Source organism: Melozone crissalis, unplaced genomic scaffold (assembly GCF_028551555.1).
Source record: "Melozone crissalis strain CALT ecotype California unplaced genomic scaffold, PUWL_Pcris_2 ptg000129l_1, whole genome shotgun sequence".
Classification (NCBI taxonomy): Eukaryota; Metazoa; Chordata; class Aves; order Passeriformes; family Passerellidae; genus Melozone; species Melozone crissalis.
The window spans coordinates 1,314,722-1,332,870 of NW_026535903.1; the positions used below are offsets into that span (position 1 = coordinate 1,314,722).

The following is an 18,149-nucleotide window of genomic DNA, read 5'->3' on the forward strand; positions in this document are numbered from 1 at the left end:
ACCAAGGGGCTTGGGTGCAGTGCTGTCCATGTCCCCGTGGGACAGCTGGGCTTTGGCGGTGGTTCTACTTCTGCAACAGTGAGTGGCAGGGAAAGGTGAGCGGGCGATTGTGCTTCTTCACTGTGAACTGCAGCCCTTAGCTGAAGATTTTGTGGCCAGTATTGTACTATGGCTAATGGCAGAACTGTTCTCCTGGCTTCTCAGGCTCCTGGAACTGAGTGCTGTGGCCTTAACCTGGAGAGGAGCAATACTTCTAGTGTGACACTGGGGAATTGCTTCTCAGAGCACAAGGGAAGAAGGTGGTTCCTCTACAGACAGTGCAAGTCCTTGCATGACCTGGAGAAAGTGAAGGGTTGCTAGAGCCTGAACTGGAGAAAGCAGGAGCTATTGTCAGGCCAGCAGTATTGAGCCTTGAAGGAGTCCTTCCTGTGAGTCTGGGATGGGAACATACCCTAGAGTACATATTTTTAAGAGACACCTGGAAAACGAAAGTTTGTGTGGACTGGTTGCTTTATGTTCATTTTTTATATTGAGTTTTGCTCTGCTTAATAAAGAACTTTTGCATTTTGCCATTAGCACTGGACAGTGGCACACTGGATGTTTGGCTGATGTGGAGGGTGGGCCCTCTGCTGTGTTGCTGTCCTGAAGACCCTGTCAGCCTGTCCTGCAGCTAAACCGCTGTTACAGGTGGATGAGATGGGGATGGTTTTGGTTCAGGACTAAGATAAAAGCAAAGAAGCTGGAAAACTGTTCCCTAGTCATAACCAAGAGAACCTGTGTCAATAGCCACTTAGTTTGTGGCTGGTGGGCAGACCCACAGGTAAGGGAAAAGCAAAGGCTGTCGTTTGCAGACAGGGCCGCTGCTGTGGGCATCTCCTTTGCTGGCAGGGAAGGTGGGGGAAGCCAAAAGCCATCTTCCTGCAGGGTTTCCCTGCTCCGTCTCTGTTCCTCGGCAGCTCTGGGCCGATGGCGCGGAGCTATGCAGCTACAACGTAACCACGTTTAAAGCTTTGTCCCTGAGCCGGCGGGCCCCGGTGCGGTGACCGGGCCCGAGCAGCGCCCGCCGCTCCTGGCGGGGCGGGGCCGCCGCTTCCCCGCGCCCGCGGCGGAGCCGAGCCGGCCCGGGCGAGCGGCGGGGGCGGAGCCGGCGGGACCTGCCCGGTGCTCGGCTCGGCCCTGCCCGGTGCTCGGCTCGGTGTCGGTGCTCGGCTCGGTCCGCCCCACCCCGCGGGCGGTCACTGCGGCGCAGTCGCGGCGCCGCCATCGCGGGCAGATGCAGGCGATCAAGTGTGTGGTGGTGGGCGACGGGTGAGTGCGGGAGGGGCCGCGCCCCGGGTCCGCAGCCACGCACCGGGCGGCCCGGCGGCGCCGAGGGGACGAGGGAGGGAGGGCTGGCCCGGGGCAGCGCCCGGCAGAGCCGCTCCGCCGGCGGCAGGCCCCGCGCCGGGCGGCGAGGCTCGCTCCGGCCTGGCTCCACCGGGGCCTGGCTCGGGCGGGGCCGGCGGGAGCGGGGGGCCTTGCGGCGGCCCCGCAACCCTGCCCTGCTCCTTTCGTGGTTCGTGAACTTGGGTGCTGCCTGGGTAGCAAACACAGCCTCCTCCTGGGTTTTACGTTTGTCTCCTTGTTGTTTCATTTGGGTGCCGGTATTTTGCTATTTTTCATTGTACCTACTTGATTCCTGACAGAGTTCTCCGAAAATCTTGATGATCGCAGGTCTCCTATGTCCTATTGTTGATTGTTCCGAGGTGAAATGCATTTCTCTTTCTGGTTTCACCATGTGCTCCTTGTGGCCCTTTTTACTTTTTTGTTAAGGCTCTTCCTAAACGCCTTCTTTTTTGGGAAGATGCAGGATGCAGGCATGCACTAGATTTATACTGCTTTATAACTTTCCTAGTTAGTCCTGCATATTTTCCCTCACAATTTTCGTTTACTTTTCTGATCCCCTCAGCAAGAACGGATCTGAGGTACTCAGACCTAAATGTGAACTGGTCTTAGGCAGGGACTAGACTTTCCCTTTCTCATGCATGCCATCCCCTCAAATACACATTTGTGGTGAGGCCTTCCAGGTTCCAGCCTGTGAGGGCTGAAAGGGAGTAGGAGAAAGTACAGCCTTATTGCAGAGGGGAGAGTGACTGGGAGCTCAGGATGTTGCAAGTGGAGCTCAGCTGAAGGTTTGCTGTCCTGTGTTTTGCCTTAAGACTAAATCAGTAGTGCAGACTGAAAGAAACACGTAGATACACAGGTTTTTGTGAATTACAATTGTCCCTGTTTGGTGAGAAACTGAAGTCACACTTCAGGAGGAAAGTTGGACCAGTCAGCCTAGTGGTTCATGACAAAACTTCTTTCTTCTCAGACCAAGGGGACCTAATCTAAAGGAAAAGTTGTAATAGTGGTTTGTTCTCCCTGTGCTTTCTGTCATGCTGGTGTGTGCAGGGGATGTCAACTTTCTTCCTCTCTTCTGACACCCTCTCTTACGTCAGTCTGGCTGCAGAATTGGGTAGGGGATACCCATTTCTGCTAGCTGTTCAGCTTCACCCAGGCACCTCAAAGCCAGCTTTCCCTGGCACTGGCACTCACAGTCTCTTTCTCGAATGTCTGCAGTACACAGCTTTCTCCATGATACAAAGGTAGCTCACACTGCTGGTACTCCTCTGTTCCTACAGTGAAGCTTAGGAAATCTGCGGAGCTGGTTAAAGGCCCTGTGCTCATTCTATTGCTGGCCTGGCCCTTGCCAGCTGCCACTGCCGGGCTAACCAATCCCACCAACCTTCAGCAAAGTCCTGAGCTGGTATTTTTATCCTTTTTCACTAATCTTTTCCAAACTGCCTGCAGTCAATTTTAAAGTCCATTTTTGTTTATGGATACTTACTTTTTCTCCTTTGTGTTTATTGATACTGAATTCCTGTATCTGAGAAGCTTGCAGATCTGCACTGTTGCGTGCTTTTAACCTCACTGTTTATCCATTTTGCTGAAGTACTGTGCCTCTGTTGAGCCCAGCACACAACTCTAATTTATTCCCCCTCTTGGTTCATGAAACCAGTATTATTTTGACTGATGTTTTGCTGAATGGGTAGGGAAAAGGAGTGGTAGAGAGCAGGGTTAGGAAGCACTCAGGCAAGGTGCACCTTTTGAGTTCAGGCCATATCTGTGACAACTAGGGGATTCCAGCCTGCAACAGGTTTGTTTTCCTCATATGGTAGCTTTTTACCTAACCATGTGTTTTCAGTGTGGGAAGAGTGAGTTTTACTGCCTTAGTACTCCATGTTGTACCCTTCCTCATGCTTGTCACTCTTACCCTCTGCAGAGCTGTAGGGAAGACCTGCTTGCTGATCAGTTACACCACAAATGCCTTTCCTGGAGAATACATTCCCACCGTGTAAGTAATAGCTTGGGCTTCAGTTGCTTTTTGATCTCTGTGCTTGTGTGTGTAGAAGTTTGGTTTGTGCGTGAGGAGGTGGCTGTTGCAAATCAGACTGTGAACTTGACAGGTAAGGATGATGCTGTGGCTGTGTGTGTGAGGAAGGCAGATTGTCCCTACTGGAACTGTGCTGCAGTATCCTTTCCTGATTCAGTGCCCCTTTGAATTCTGTACAAAGATGTGAAGGCCACCACAAAATTGTCACTGATGGGGACTCCTCATTGGCAGGTTTGATAATTATTCTGCCAATGTGATGGTAGATGGAAAGCCAGTGAACCTGGGCCTCTGGGACACAGCAGGACAAGAAGACTATGACCGACTGCGGCCTCTTTCCTATCCACAGACGGTGAGTGCTGGGCTTGGACTGCCTTGGGACTGCTCCCTCTCAGGGACAGGGAGGCTCCCAAGGACAGGCATGCTTCCTTCCTTGGAGGAAAGTCTGAGTTCCTGCAGCTACACCCATAATTCTGGTTGTTTAAGAAGTATCACAGCTGATTTTCTCCTAAGACATTGTCCTGTTCTAGTCTCTTCTTTGTAATGATCTTTGAAGAGTTACGGGTGCCCTAGGGAGGCTCAAGTAGAAGGAATGCTGTAGGGCTGCTGTGCAGCCTAGCCAGTTCCATGTTCCCATTCTCTCTCAGCAGGGCATATCCCCGTTGGGCTGCCCTAGGAGTGTTTCTGGGTGTAGCAGTTCCTAAGCAGCTGTGCTGCTGGTGAAGCCCTTAGTGCTGTTAAGATGTTTGAGGCCTCAGGCTCTTAACATGCAGAGCCCAGCATTGTGGAAGAAGATGTAATCATACACACTCATGGTCCATTTCGTCCCTCTCTGAATTAGTTTAACACCCTTAATGGGGAAGAGTTTCTTATGGCCACAGCAGCCCTTGCTTGTGGGAGGGGGTTGTCCTTTCTCAGGCTCCCTCTGCAGCCTCCCTTTACTCTAGCTGCTTCTGTCTGCACAGCTGACCCTCTTCTTTCTGCACAGGATGTTTTCTTGATCTGCTTCTCCCTTGTGAGTCCAGCCTCCTTTGAGAATGTCCGAGCTAAGGTAAAGTATTCTCCTCCTGGGTGAAACAGTAGAAGGGAAGGACCAGTGACATTCCCTGCCCCACCCAGCACCACACCTACAAGCCCAAAACTTCAAGCAGTAGTGTTTTGGTGAAGGAAAATCATAGTCTGCAGGTTTTAAGTGGAGCCTGCTTTTTATTAATGACTTCTTTGGCTAAGTTATTGCCTTTCTGATTCTATGTTTTAAGATAAGGGATATCTTAGAAGCTAACATGCAGTTAAGGAAAGCACTGTGCACAGTGTTGGCTGGCAGTGTCTGTCAGGATTCTCTGTCTTGGTGAGTTCATTATTACATCTGCACCAGTCTCTTTTTGCAGAGCATATCAGAACTGTAGGAGCAGTATCCTATTCAGGTGTTGCCACCATGTCAGTGGTGAACCTCTTCATTCCCAATGGTAGAAATGGATCTTTATGGTTATGGCCACTCATATAACTACTTTTCTCATCATGCCTCTCTGTTTCAGTGGTACCCTGAGGTCCGACACCATTGCCCAAATACACCTATTATCCTGGTGGGCACCAAGCTGGACTTGAGGGATGATAAGGACACCATTGAAAGGTTACGTGATAAGAAACTGGCCCCCATCACCTATCCTCAAGGCTTGGCCATGGCTCGGGAGATCGGTGAGTCGCGTGAGCAGGCGGGGAGTGGGTGAGCGACGGTGCGAGGTGGTGGAACTGGAGTGCTTGAGCAGCAGCTCTCTTTCCCCAGGGTCAGTAAAGTACCTCGAATGCTCTGCCCTGACGCAGCGGGGCTTGAAGACGGTGTTTGATGAAGCCATCCGGGCTGTGCTCTGCCCACCGCCTGTGAAGAAGCCTGGCAAAAAGTGTACCATGTTTTGAGGGCTGTGGCCTTGGTGTTGGCTCAGCATGCTGTCATCCTCTGACAGATTGCATATTAAGCTGGGTGTTTCTGAAGGGGGCTGGGATGTGTAGGGCCCTTCATCATGTACGAAGTCAGTGTTTTTTAAATGTCTCTTTGATTTAACGTCAGTGTTGATGTGAAGGGGCAGTGGGGACAGGAGACCAGCTGGGGACTATACAGCCCCCAGGGGAGGTACAGCGGGGAAGGCAAGGTAGCTCCTTCAGGCAACAAGCTGTTTTGGCTCTCCTGAACTCCAAGTGGAAAGGGCTGGGACATCCATCCTGTTCTGGAAACACCTGTTTTCAACCTGCAGGTGAAACAGGTGGTGAACATCGTGGTGGGAGTAGGGAGGGAGCTGATTTCAATGGTGCTGAAAGACAAGAGTAGCTGGGAGGATGGCAGGGTCTCCTTGCCCAGCCTGCTGTGGCTAACAGTTAACAAACTGGTGCTCTAGCAGAGTGTTCCTAAGACTGTTAGAAAAATCATAACCAGCCCTGGAAGGGGTCAGAGTAAATGAGAAGCTGAAAAATGAATCATGAGGTGCTTTATTGGGTACTAGCCAAACTCTGTGAGTGAAACAGCTCTGTGCAATCAATGCATTTGCCTTTTTGTGTGTGCACACCCTAGGACAGCATGGTGCTGCTTCCCCCCATTAGTCTTTAGCAGGGCCTCCCCCCAAAATCCAGTCTCTGCAGAGCAGGGCTGGGGTTGTTGCCTCTATTTTTTTTTTTTTTCTACTAAAGACAACAAAGGAAGCAGTGAGGAGTCTGCTAACTTCTTTCCCTTCCCACTGAAAATGCAGACAGACTCTGGATTTGAATGGAACAGGGAGAGCTTCTGAAGGGTTGTGGGGGGGGAACAGGGTTGGAAGAGAGGTCCAATTTCTAATCATCATGTAGAGTGATAAGATAAAACCTTATTTGGTGCAATAAACATTCTCCATGAAGGTGTATGTGAGCTTTATTATATAGCAGCCTTGCAAAGCTGATTTTCTGCCTCACTTCTAATACAGTCTTCAGCCCTGCTGCCCCTTCAGCAAGAAGTGAGTCATTGTTTTCTATCCAGTTTACATTTAGGCAGTATTAATATAAAAATTGAGGCCAGATGTGAAATGCAGGTGTCATCTTAGGAGACAAGAAAGCCCCCGTCAATCATCAGTGAGCTGCCAGTTGTCATAGCACTCTTGTCACTCAGCAGGAAGAGAATGCTGTTCACCACATCATCCACCTCTGCAATCAAACACAGAGAACATATGATGCCCACCTAAAGTGTATCAGAAAAAGAAGCACTTAAAAAGGTCTGCCTTTGACATCTACAGGTAATCAGAGCTGGAAAATGTTTCTGCCTTCAAACTGTGCTTGATGAAGTGTCTGGGACAGTGTGGCTGAGAGCTGGACATCAAAGTGTCCTTGTGATCAAATGGCGCTTAGGTGACAGCAAACACTCTGTCAGGTTTATGACTGTAGAAAAAGCGAGAGGAGGGTTGATTCTCACCCTGTCCTGATCAAATACTGCAGGAATTCAGCCAAAAGGCATTCAGCAGAGCTGTCACTTTGCCCAAAAATCAGCAACTTCCAGCTGTGATGTCAGTGAGAAGGCAGGCTTGGAGAAAACATGAGAGCACAGCCTGGGGACACACATACATCACTGACCTGCAAACTTTCCCAGGGGAATCCGATTAATCATGGCAGCAGATTTCTGAGGGTCACTCCAGTTAATTCTCCCCATGTCAGTCATAACCACGGTGGGGTTCACAGTGTTCACCCTAATCTGGGACCAGGAACAACAAACAGTCTCATCCAGCTGCTGTGCTTGTGCTCAGGTTCAGCTTTCACACTTTTCTCTCACAGACTCCTACCTTGTGGGGTCCCAGTTCCATTGCCATTACTTTGCTCAGCATATCCAGAGCACTTTTTGTGGAACCTTTATGAGAAGGGAAGAAGAGGAGATGTTTAACTGCACAGCACCTGGTCTGGAGGTGCTATGGAACACGCTGCCCAAAACTGGCAGCTTGCTGACTGTGGGTGTCCAGCTGGTCAAACCTGAGAGGGGCACTGCTAAAGCTGCACACACTCACAGTAAACAGCATGATCCCTCAGTGCACGCTTCGATGCCTGGCTGGAGACATTCACAATGGCCCCTGGCACCCCTTGTGCAATCATCTGCCGAACAACTATCTGGGAGGGGAAGGAGAGAAAAAAATAAAATAATGCCAGAATCCTAACAAGAGAAATCATTATTTCACTCCATAGGAATCTTGCTGGGCTATTATGGTAGACCAAAGAACAAAAACATCTGGAGGAACCAAGCCCTCACTGCCTCCTGCTTACAGGAGAGTCAAAGCAAGAGTATGAAGGGACTGTACATGTAATTTCTTGGATTGACTTTCGACTGCAGTCCTTTCAGGCCCCACAGCAGACACAAACCGCTCTATGTACAACAGTTTAATCACTGCTATTCATGGAGGCAGCTGCAGTGACAGTTCTTCCTCACCTGGGAAACATGAAGCACAGCCCCAAAATTCACATCAAGAGACCTACAAATAAATCAAATTTAAGTTACCAAGTGGTTGTAAGCCAGCCCAGGGAGCTGTTCCGGGAGGCAGCAGAGGGCAAGTGCTGCTGCTGCTGTCTTGGAAACACTGGTGATATTCCAGGACATGGACAGAGATGCCAAGTTGTCAGGAGAGCCAGAATGGTCAGGTGGGATCTCAACAGTGAACCAGAACTATCCATTGGCTGTAAGCCTGTCACTGTGTGAGGAGGTGCACGCATGCATCAGGTGCATTTTGTACAGGACTCTGCTCTTCTGCAGTGTAATAGAATTCCTCTGTCAAAGTTTAAACAGAACCCTGGGCTTCAGCCAGGGTAGATGACTCTTAGGTCAAGCAAACCCTTCACACAGATTTACAAAGCAAAGTTGCTGTAAGGTGGGAAGAGGCAGCATTTCTTCTGTTTGCCACAACAGAAGATTCCTTAGGCTTCCACCTGCCAGTTCTGCAGAATGATCTTAGTAGAATCCATATATTTGACATTCTAGTCACAAACCTTTATTGTAGATTCTTAACAACCGTTTTTAATGCATGGACACAGCATGACTCATTTTCTCAGAAGGATGTGGTCAATATAGCCTGTATCCTAAAGCATACTCACAACAAAACTATGGACCTTTTCAGAGAATAAAGAAGTCATGTTATTGTAGTTAACAAATTTAATTTCCCACCCTTACCATTTTTTGCTTCCTTACCTGGCTTTGTTGTCTCTATTTCTGAGTTGTCTTAGCAACAACTGCCTTTCAATTTAACCGAGCTGGAACTAGACTGGAAGCTCTGAGCCTGATGAGCAGAAAGGCACTCTCCTGCCTTGCCAGCGGGATGGCAGGTGTACCCCACCGTTCTGGAGGTGACACTGAAGGTTCTGGCTACTTAGAAATGGATGTAAGGGCCAGTGCTTTGTTTCCTTTTGCTGTTTAAAGGGTGAAAGGTGATGATGTAAAGGATGAAAAGACAGTAAAGAAAAAGGACATACGGAGTAACAGTCGACCACTGGGCATTGCTAAAAGTGCGTATGTCAGCCTGTCCAGTGTGTCTATACACCAGCTGCTGACTTTGTTCTTTCCAGCTGCTTCCCCTCTAGTGCCACCCTTTTCTGGAAAGCTCTGCCGCCGTTTTTGACGTTCAGAGCTTGGTGAGACCTCGGCGGGCATCGGCCCCAGAGCTCCCCGTGGAGCTGCGGTGCCGTGCGGGCCGGGCCCGGGCACTCACCGCTGTAGGGCCGAGCGCGTCACCTGCAGGAACGGCTGCAGCTCCGCCACGGCCGCGTTGTTCACCAGCAGCTCGAACGGCCCCGCCGCGCCCAGCGCCGCCTCCACGGCCTCCCAGTCCGCCAGGTCCACGCACAGGGTCTCGATGCCCGGGCACTGCGGCGAGGGCGGCCGCGGTGGGCGGGGGTCGGTGCGGGGTTATGGGGACGGGAGGGGGCAGGTGGAGGGGGCCGGTACCGGTACCTCCCGCGCCAGGCTCTCCAGGTCCGCCGCCGTTCGGCTCAGCGCGGTCACGCGGGCCCCGGCCCTGCCCAGCGCCACGGCCACGGCGCGGCCGATCCCTGCAGGGACACGGCGTCAGACCGGCCCGGCCACGGCCTCGCAGATCCCTGCGGGGACACGGCGTCAGACCGGCCCGGCCCGACCCCCGCCCCGGCCCTCCGCCTGCGGACACCTTTGCCGGCCCCGGTCACCAGGGCCCGGCGGCCGCGGAAGCTGAGATGCTGCTCCATGTCTCGGCCGGACTGTGGCCGGGGCGGGCCCGGGCCCGGGGCGGGCCGGGAGCGGGGCGGCCCCAGCGAGCCGGGCCATCTTTCCCCGCCTCCGCCGAGGGAGCGCAGCACGAAGCTGGCTCCAGGCTCATCCAGCGAGACAGGCAGAAGTGAAGTTTCGTGGCTCTCACTCGTGATTGACGTTTCCTTTTAGCGACCACAGAAAAACAGGCTTTTTTAGAGTCTGATGAAAAAATCCTGCAGCTCTGCCCCATCGAAGTTGCTGCTGAAGATGACAATTAAAATCCTTATTATCTCAATTCTTTGATTGTACTGTTAAGAAGCAGCTGCAAGGATTCTTCTCATCCACCTCTGTTCTCCACAGCCCAGTCATTGACCTTGTTTTTTTGGCCCTTGGCATCACATAAGCCTGACAGGAGGGCATAGTTTTCTGAATTACTGGGTTTAAGGTCCATTTTTATACAGAGCACACGTGAAGAAATATGACAAAACACAGCCTTTGACATATTTAAATATTTATTTTATAGAATCACTTTATGTATGAAAAAGTAGTTTGATAAAAAAGCTGCATCCTGATAGATCCACACAGCTTAATGCATTCTCAACACAAGAAACCTTGGAATGAGCCTGAACACACTGAAGTTTCCTGTTGCCCTGCAGGAGAACGTGGTTCTTTTTAAGTTCCATAAACATCCTCCCAGCTTTGAGGGCACTTGCCTCTTTGGCATACCTAGTGTGACCAGTGACCAGTGTGAAACTTCTACCATTTAGTTTTGCTGCCATCAATATAAAGTGTTGTGGTTTTTTAAACTGCAGTTTGCCACAATTGCTGCCCAGTTCTTGCTTGATCTCTGTTGTCTTACAAAAGGGTGCTTCCAGTGGAAGGGGAAGAAGATTTCCAAGAGGAGAGTTCAGAAGCAGTGCTTGAAGACAAAATCACCTCAAGAGCTCATGAAGTTTCACAGTTTTCTGCTACAGGACTTTAAAACCATATTAAAAAACCACATGCATACCAGGAATCTCCAGAACTATTAATGACAAAATAATTAAACCACAGGATGCCTCAATTCTAGTTAGCAGAAGATCTAATAAAGAGGTAGAACCTACTATGCCACAAATCCTCCTCTGTTTTCTGTGACAGGCACACCTGTAACACTGACAGCCCATTATGGAACAGCCAGTGTGCTAGCTGGGCTTTGATCCAGCTCCCTGCAGCTTTCTCATTTCCATACCTCATGTGTACCTTAGTACACATGATAGGAAGGAGAAATACAAGAATGAGCTGCAGGACTGTAGTAAGTAGCCGTCAGCTTGTTTGCTCCTCAGCAGAACTACCTAAAATCATGCAAAGAGGACAATGTACTGAGGTAAACACTGAAAGGTTTGTTAAAATGCAGGGAACATTGAGGAGGCTGACCCCTGTGCTAAGTGGCACACTTGAATACTCTACAGGCATTTGCTAGGAAGTTAAATAACTAGGTGAACCCCACAGTACAGCTGAGTGCAGCCATTTAGAAACCTGAAACCTCTGCTAGATCCACAATCAAGCTAACAATCACAGCTCCAGATCATACAATAGCCTTCTATTATTCTTCCCTTAATTTGGCCTCAAACTCTAGCACTAAACCAGCAAGTATTTTTTATAAGAGTAAACAGTGATTTTGCAAAGGAATATTTTTGTAATGTATTCTTCGGGTCAGGCAGGGTTTGTGCATGGCCAGAGTCTGGGCTAACAAAAAAGTAAACATATGGAGCCCCATTCCTTCCACTTTAAAACTTTAGTTTGCTTTCTTTAAAAAGCAGCAGCAGATGATGCTGCTAGAGCACTGAACTTCTGCTTGTAAATGTGCAATCTCCTTTTAGTGACTGCATGAACTACTTGTTGAATTATTAAGGAGTAAAAACAAGCACTGATCTTGGCTTTATGGTAATTAAAAGATTATCTGAAGAAGCTGGAGTAACCCTGAAGAAGCTGGAGTAACCATGGCCATACCATTAAAGGTCCTCAAATGATACCATCAAAACTCTCCTTGGTGCATTGCTGCTATCTAGCATTTCTACCCTCTCACGCTTCAGAAACACAGCATGTTTTGCCAGCTCAAGCTTCCCCAGCTCATGTGACCAACTACCAGCCAAGCAGGAGGAACAATTACCATCTTGTCAGGCAAATATTTTTTCAATATCAAATATCAAGGGAATAGATTATAATCATCAACCATTGCAATTCAGTTGGCATGCGAGCCAGGTCTGACGATTACCTCCACAGGAGGTACACATGGATGACAGGGGAGAATGTACATTGTAAGCAACTCATCTAGTCTTGAGTAAGCTTACCCTCACACAGGGTTTTCTCATGACAAAGGCTTTCAGCCTTGTTTACCCTAGTGATTCCAGGATTTCTGTATTCTAGCCAGCTGCAGTTTTTATCTGTCAGGCCACAGAAGCTCTTAAATAATTCTGTTTCCAAGAAAGACAAGTGAAAACTTCCCCTCTCTTGTCACCATGGGGACTACAGTCTGCTCTAGCACTCCAGCTTCAACACAGTGGCTTCTAATAACCCCTAAGGGTAGTAAAAACACTCTCGCTCCCAGTACTGCATTTGCCTCAGATGTGCCCAAGCACAGGTTCACATGACATCAAATGAAAGTATGAAGTGACTCATACACACAGGACTGTGGTCATCTTATGAAGAGCCACTAGACAAAAGAACAAAGATTCTTCCTGGAATGTCCCAGGCTGCAGCTGAACAAACCATACCTTATTGCTTTTCTAAGCAGAGTCTGTCTACCTCCTTTGTAGATACCACTGGTTGTCTCCCAGAAGAAGAATAAAACCACCAAAAACTCTGCAACTCCTGCCTTATGCAAACTAGCTAAGACACAGGTGTCAGTGGCTCGTCAAGAATTATGACATCTTCTTAGCAGGGCACCAAATAGTGTCAGGGTAAAGCAGACAATGGACAGATTTAAATCTATATTTAAAAAAAAAAAAAAAAAAAAAAAGACAGCATTAGATTGGAATTCTCCATACATGGGACATACTAGCATTGAATGTGCAGCAGACTGATGGAGCAGGGGGTGCATCTACCTGCTTTTGGCACAGTAACAAGCTGACACGACAAAATAAACCCATTAGTGGGTCTGATCATGTTACAGATGACTAACATGAACAAGGTAGGAAGACCTTGTTTTGGAAGAGGACACTAACCTGGTTGGATCTTGCTGAAGGCCAAACACTCCTCCCACGCTAACAACATTGTGTTTGTTCTCAGGGTCACCATAACTCAGGGTTACCTGTAAAAAATAAGGAAGTATTCAAAACTTGTAACACTAATGCAGAAAACCAGAGTGGAGTAGCAGGGTTATTAATGAGGTACCAAGAAAGTCTCCAAAGATGCTGTCTAATCTGAACATGGATGACATTTGGAGGACAGTGATTAGTTCCGACGTAAGCAACGCTGGCACTGAATGACACTAAGGGCAACGTGGGAGAATACACAGGACAAGATGAATTTCAACTGTAAGCTTTGTAAGGACATGAATTCTGCTACTGTTTGTACCTTCACTAAATAACATGTTCATCCTTACCAGACATTGCCTGAAGTCTGCAATAGCAATATTTTAGCACAGGGGAAAATATAAATATTTGCATATTAAGTAGCATAGAAAGGATTGTCATGTTTCAAATCTGAAACAAAGTTTAGATCTTTGGAACCCCAGGTTCCTCCACACAAGCACTGCATTAAGAATTTTTCATGTGTCATGTGCAAGAAGACTTGTATTTTCTTTGCAATTGTACATTTCCTGGGTTTTGGGTTAGCTATCTTCGTCTCATGGAACCAATGATGACCAGTGAAACAATGGCCAGTTGTTGAACTGTTGCTACAGTCAAATTCACTAACATAAAGGGAGGTGACATCACGGTGGAATTTGGCCCCAAGCAAACATTTCTGCTGCCTAATACAATTGCCAGAAAAATATAACCACCCAGCATGCAGGGGAAAACCACACTCCTGTTTACTCATGGTGCCAAGCAGTGTGATGCAGGCAACACTGCTGGATGGCCTTGTGGCTCCATCTGCTGCCAGGGAGGTAAAATGTAGCCCAGCAACTAAAAAGCAAATTGATTTTTCAGAAGCAACTTTAAGTTTCATGAGATTCATACAAATTGTTCTTTAAAATTATTAACATTTAGTTATGTTAAGTACTTATACAGCTGCCTTTCTGAAGAGCATGGATTAAGACTGCAACTTTGTTAGGCAAATCCAGGAACACTATTTAGCAAACTTCTACACTTTCTGCTACAGCTACATGCAAAAAATCAAGGTTTAGGAGGAGATGAGGTACACCCTACCTAGGCTTCATGTAGCAGAATGTGTCCCCAAAGGAGGGGACAGCTACATGTCCTAGTTGGCTAGAGTGAAACAGTGCTTTTCACCGAAATGAAGGAATTGAGCAAGTCACAGCTCTGAGTGAGTCTGTAGATATCCTTCTTTGCTGAAGAGTGCTAAGTCTACATAGTCTGTTCTTTCTGATCAGACTGAGGTGTAACTATAAGAACAGGATATGAAGCATAGCTCTACCTGCTGCAGAACAGACTCCCCTTGCAGTCTCTGCAGATTTTCCAGGTGGGAGTGGAACAATGGGCTGTGCAGCAGCTTTACCTCCAGCAGCCCTTCGATGATGTAGCCAATGGTGCAGTCGTCAGGAAGACGTACTCTTTCTGCAGTACTAATGAAATTGCCCAGGCTGTGACAGAGAGCATAGGAGACAAGCCAAAATGTGTTTTAAAACCTCCCAGACATGTATTGATGGAGCTCAGCTAGGGACAATGCTTACCTGGCCCAGGGACTCATCTTCAGGGCAAGACCTCGGCTGATACAGAACCCAGCTCCACCTGTGGCAAACCAGAATTTCACCGTTGTCTTCTGAAGAGCAAAAAAAAAAAAAAAAAAACCCACATAGCAATTACTGACAATCAGCTTTTTGCAATTCGCTGGGCAGGGAAGGGAACTCAAGGTTCTATTTCATATCAAATATTACATCTGAGTCAGAACAAGCCTACAGATTAATCCCTATTTGTTTAGGCTGCTGAAAGCAGCTAGCTGTTCTCTCAAATGAAACTATCTTGAAACAGACAGCAGGTAAACCATCAAATTAGCATATGGGAGGTAGCTCACATGAATGGATAGTCCCACTTCCACACAATTACATCTGTCCTCTATTCATTTTAACCAAGGGTCATAGCCAGCTCAGTGTTACTGAGGATGTCAAAGGTGGTCCATATATATATTGGCTCTATGTCCAAGGAGACTATTTTGTTGTGCAGTCTTCCCTAACAAGCTGCTTTATAACTTTTTATGCCGTTCTGGCCAGTGGATTGATATATCTTTAAACAGACCTGCCAGTGCAGGTGACCTGGCTAGGATTTTCTCCTTAGCACATGTATCTTGTGGTTGAGATATGTTTGCTTCTGGTTCTTGGAAACCTAATAACCACTTTATATTGCAAATGATTTATCTATCCAGAAAGCTTCTGTCACCCATGTGAAGTTGGTTAAAGATGATGACAATGTGTGTGATACTGCACTCAAAACAAATTAAAAACCCCTTGAACTCCCACCCAAACTCCCAAGTCCTAAAATAAGGAACATTGCCCCCACAGCCACTAAAGGAAAAGTATAAGTCAAGGTGGGGAGGCCCTACTAAGCTCAGTGTGAGGGAGATCGCAGCATGCATGAGTAAAGGCACAGAAACAGCCAGCCATCCAGAAGAAAACCTCCATTGTGCATATGTATGCACACAACATCAGGCTGAAGGTGCATTTAACTCAGCATCCTGCCTCTGAAAATGACCATCACTAGGTTCATTTCTTGCAGATTAAATCCCTTGGGTTTATGGGGGAATCCTATGAATTGTCAAGGTTTTAAAGGCTTAGAAGATTGGAATGTCTCTCAGGCAAACTGAAAAAGTTTGCTTACTGATCCATCACTTTGGACATGGTCAGCTGCTTCGATGGGATGGTCCAGGCTCGGTCGCCCCACATACACATCCTGGCTGTGTGAGAAAGCAGACAGGAGATGCAGAAGAGTCCGAGGGTTCACATAGTTGTCATCATCCACATGGCAAAACCATCTTCAAACAAAACAAATCAAGAAATTATAGGGACAAAGAAATGAGTTATAAGTTTACAACTGAGTCATAGTCTTTCAGGCTTGGAGCAGAAAGTATTCCTTATTGTCCCAAATTACAGAATAGGGAAGATGAAAGCACCCACAGATGCTAAATCTGCAAAGAGGCTGAAATTAATAACTTCCTTAGATTATAATCCTTTCCACTTTTCAAATGACGCTTGTTTATAAACACTGCTTCATGCTGTGCTCCCTCTCCTGCACTCATCCCTACATTTTAGCTAATACTACATTCCTTACCGGAACAGAGATGGTTACTCAAGTTTCCTGTAAGCACAGAACTGGAAGAAACAAAGTCAATCGGAACAATGTGTTTCACTTACTTTTGCCCAGATTCCAGGAATTTATCATATTCCACAGACATCTTGCAGCAGAGAGCTTGCCGGGTATGGACAGCAGAACAGTTGGTGTTGATCATATGATCCCCTAGAAGAATAAAGATCAGCCCTTTCAGGTCTGAGGAGCATGTGTAGTCAAAAAAGACTACAAAAGAAGTGCACATTTGGCACTAATACTGTACATGGTGCATGCATGGAGAAGAAGCTGCAGGACAGGCAGGGCTCACAGGTCGCCCCACATACACATCCTGGCGTGTAAGCTGCAGAGTCATGAAACTGTGTGACTGCATTAAAACAAGCAAGGGTATATAAGCAATGTCATGAGATGTGTGTGAAAGAAATACCTACTATGACTTGGAACCACATAAGCTTAAGTTTACTGACAAGAAGAAAAGGGGTGCAAAAGTGAACCCAGTATTCTGGAAGTTCCAGGCGTCTTGTCCAGGTGCCAATTAGAGAGAAGTTTTCTCTATTTTCTCCACCTTAACTTCCCTAGTTGCTTGTATAGCATGAAATAAGGACTTCTATAGAGAGTATGAAAGAAACAAAACTCAGTTATAATACATAGCATGCACCCCTGCTGCTACACAGCTCACCTGCCTTCAGGCGTAGCTCCCGATCCTCCCAGTCTGTGAATATAAATGTCTGTGGGAGACAAAAACCGTGTGTCCACATCAAGAACTTCAGATTCTAATTTTAAATTTGCTCAGTTTCAGTTAGAATTCAGAGTGTTTTGTCTCTCTTGGTAGTTTGTTTCACAATAGCCACTGGAAAGGGGAAAGGAGTAGGGGTGCAGAGACCCCCCAGCAACTTCAACCCCTGCCTTATTTGTTACATTTTTTCATTACAAACCAGAATAATGTCATTTTAATAAAGCAGGCTGCATTTTACCCTCCTTGTCTGATGGTACAGACAACTGATTTCCAGACAGAAAGGATTTTGGTCTTTTTTTGGTACTACCTCCTCTCTCTGGCTAGGAATCATCCACAGCTGCCAAGCAGGTAAAGAAGAAAAAATGGAAGTCAGGGTGGGAAGTGGGAGGTGGTTAACACAGTCTTGTTCCAATGGCTGGATAAAATCCCATTAATATACTTGAACGGACCAAAATTCTGAAACAAGGGAACTAACTTGACCTACAGAAAAGCTTAAGTACTTAGTCCAACATATTAGCTTAGATGCATCATCATTTCACTATCATGAAAGCACTTTCTACAGTAATACAAAAATCAGCAAACTATGTCTGCTTGGACTACCGATCCCATGTTGCAAGTAACTGGCCTAATCAGCAACGAACTCTTTTGGAAGTATGTTCACACTAAGCGTTTATATAAAACGACTTTCCACAGTCTTACAAAGAAAGTCTTTTTTAACATAAGAGTGAAAAACTCGGTGGGAGCGCACTCGCTGTCCTGGAAGCGCAGGGCCGGAGCTGCCGGCTGCCCCTGCCCGCTGGCAAAGTCTCTCACCTGTCCTCTCGCCTGGGAGATCCAGGTTTGGAGGAGCAAGTCCAGCCGGCTCCTATGGTATTTCCTCGTGGTCTTCACGGCAATGAAGATGTCCTTCAGCTCCAGGTTCTCCCTGGCCGCGCTGCCGGCATTCCCGAGACGGCCCCTCCGCGCAAGCTGCGAGCTCCCCGCGAGCCCGCCGGCCCCGGGCCCGCCGCCCGGCGCTCCAGCAGAGCCGGCGGGGCCCGCGCGGTGCGGCGGGGCCGCGCTGGGCCCGGCGGGGCGCGGCGGGCGGGGCGCGGCGGGGCGCGGCCCCCGCGGCAGCAGCAGCAACAGGAGCGCGGCGGCGCCCAGCGACAGCAGAACCCCGGCCCTGCGCAGCCCCAGGCAAGGACCGCTCATGCTGCAGCCCCGCGGGCCCCCGCCGCAGGGTGCGGCCACCGCATGGCCCCGCACTCCGGGAGGTGGCGGCGGCCCCGCGGAAGGAGCGCCCGGAGGTCGTCGAGCCGCCGCCGCGGGGCCGCGGCCCCTTTAAGAGCTTCACCTGTCGGCCGC

General features: G+C 48.3%; 3 protein-coding genes across 3 annotated transcripts; 1 reads left to right on the forward strand and 2 right to left on the reverse strand.

Moving 5' to 3' along the window:
• Positions 1 to 1,204: 1,204 nt before the first annotated feature.
• On the forward strand, positions 1,205 to 6,298 carry RAC3 (Rac family small GTPase 3). Its single transcript, XM_054293129.1, has 6 exons — positions 1,205 to 1,308; positions 3,305 to 3,376; positions 3,647 to 3,764; positions 4,401 to 4,463; positions 4,948 to 5,107; positions 5,196 to 6,298. The coding sequence occupies exons 1-6, from the start codon at positions 1,274 to 1,276 to the stop codon at positions 5,324 to 5,326; spliced, it is 579 nt and encodes a 192-aa protein (XP_054149104.1). The 5' UTR covers positions 1,205 to 1,273; the 3' UTR covers positions 5,327 to 6,298.
• An 85-nt stretch (positions 6,299 to 6,383) lies between these two features.
• On the reverse strand, positions 6,384 to 9,640 carry DCXR (dicarbonyl and L-xylulose reductase). The gene is made up of 8 exons (XM_054293130.1): positions 9,565 to 9,640; positions 9,354 to 9,451; positions 9,112 to 9,266; positions 7,842 to 7,884; positions 7,426 to 7,525; positions 7,207 to 7,271; positions 7,001 to 7,118; positions 6,384 to 6,577 (listed from the first exon to the last, which is right to left on the reverse strand). Exons 1-8 carry the CDS (start codon positions 9,620 to 9,622, stop codon positions 6,474 to 6,476), a joined length of 741 nt encoding a protein of 246 aa, XP_054149105.1. The 5' UTR covers positions 9,623 to 9,640; the 3' UTR covers positions 6,384 to 6,473.
• Positions 9,641 to 11,591: 1,951 nt separating this feature from the next.
• RFNG (RFNG O-fucosylpeptide 3-beta-N-acetylglucosaminyltransferase) lies at positions 11,592 to 18,105 on the reverse strand. Its single transcript, XM_054293047.1, has 8 exons — positions 17,616 to 18,105; positions 16,746 to 16,794; positions 16,135 to 16,237; positions 15,602 to 15,755; positions 14,461 to 14,549; positions 14,205 to 14,370; positions 12,830 to 12,915; positions 11,592 to 12,593 (listed from the first exon to the last, which is right to left on the reverse strand). The coding sequence occupies exons 1-8, from the start codon at positions 17,994 to 17,996 to the stop codon at positions 12,527 to 12,529; spliced, it is 1,095 nt and encodes a 364-aa protein (XP_054149022.1). The 5' UTR covers positions 17,997 to 18,105; the 3' UTR covers positions 11,592 to 12,526.
• Between the last annotated feature and the right edge of the window lie 44 nt (positions 18,106 to 18,149).

Coding starts and splice junctions, on each gene's coding strand:
- RFNG (XM_054293047.1), bottom strand. CDS start 17,996: ATGAGCGGTCCTTGCCTGGGGCTGCGCAGGGCCGGGGTTCTGCTGTCG. Junction 16,795..17,615: donor TCTCCCAGGCGAGAGGACAG/GTGAGAGACTTT, acceptor TGTCTCCCACAG/ACATTTATATTCACAGACTG. Junction 12,594..12,829: donor CTTCAGCAAGATCCAACCAG/GTTAGTGTCCTC, acceptor TTTTAAATATAG/ATTTAAATCTGTCCATTGTC.
- DCXR (XM_054293130.1), bottom strand. CDS start 9,622: ATGGAGCAGCATCTCAGCTTCCGCGGCCGCCGGGCCCTGGTGACCGGG. Junction 7,885..9,111: donor ACGCGCTCGGCCCTACAGCG/GTGAGTGCCCGG, acceptor ATTTATTTGTAG/GTCTCTTGATGTGAATTTTG. Junction 7,119..7,206: donor TGGAACTGGGACCCCACAAG/GTAGGAGTCTGT, acceptor TCCTGGTCCCAG/ATTAGGGTGAACACTGTGAA.
- RAC3 (XM_054293129.1), top strand. CDS start 1,274: ATGCAGGCGATCAAGTGTGTGGTGGTGGGCGACGG. Junction 3,377..3,646: donor GGAGAATACATTCCCACCGT/GTAAGTAATAGC, acceptor CCTCATTGGCAG/GTTTGATAATTATTCTGCCA. Junction 5,108..5,195: donor GGCCATGGCTCGGGAGATCG/GTGAGTCGCGTG, acceptor CTCTTTCCCCAG/GGTCAGTAAAGTACCTCGAA.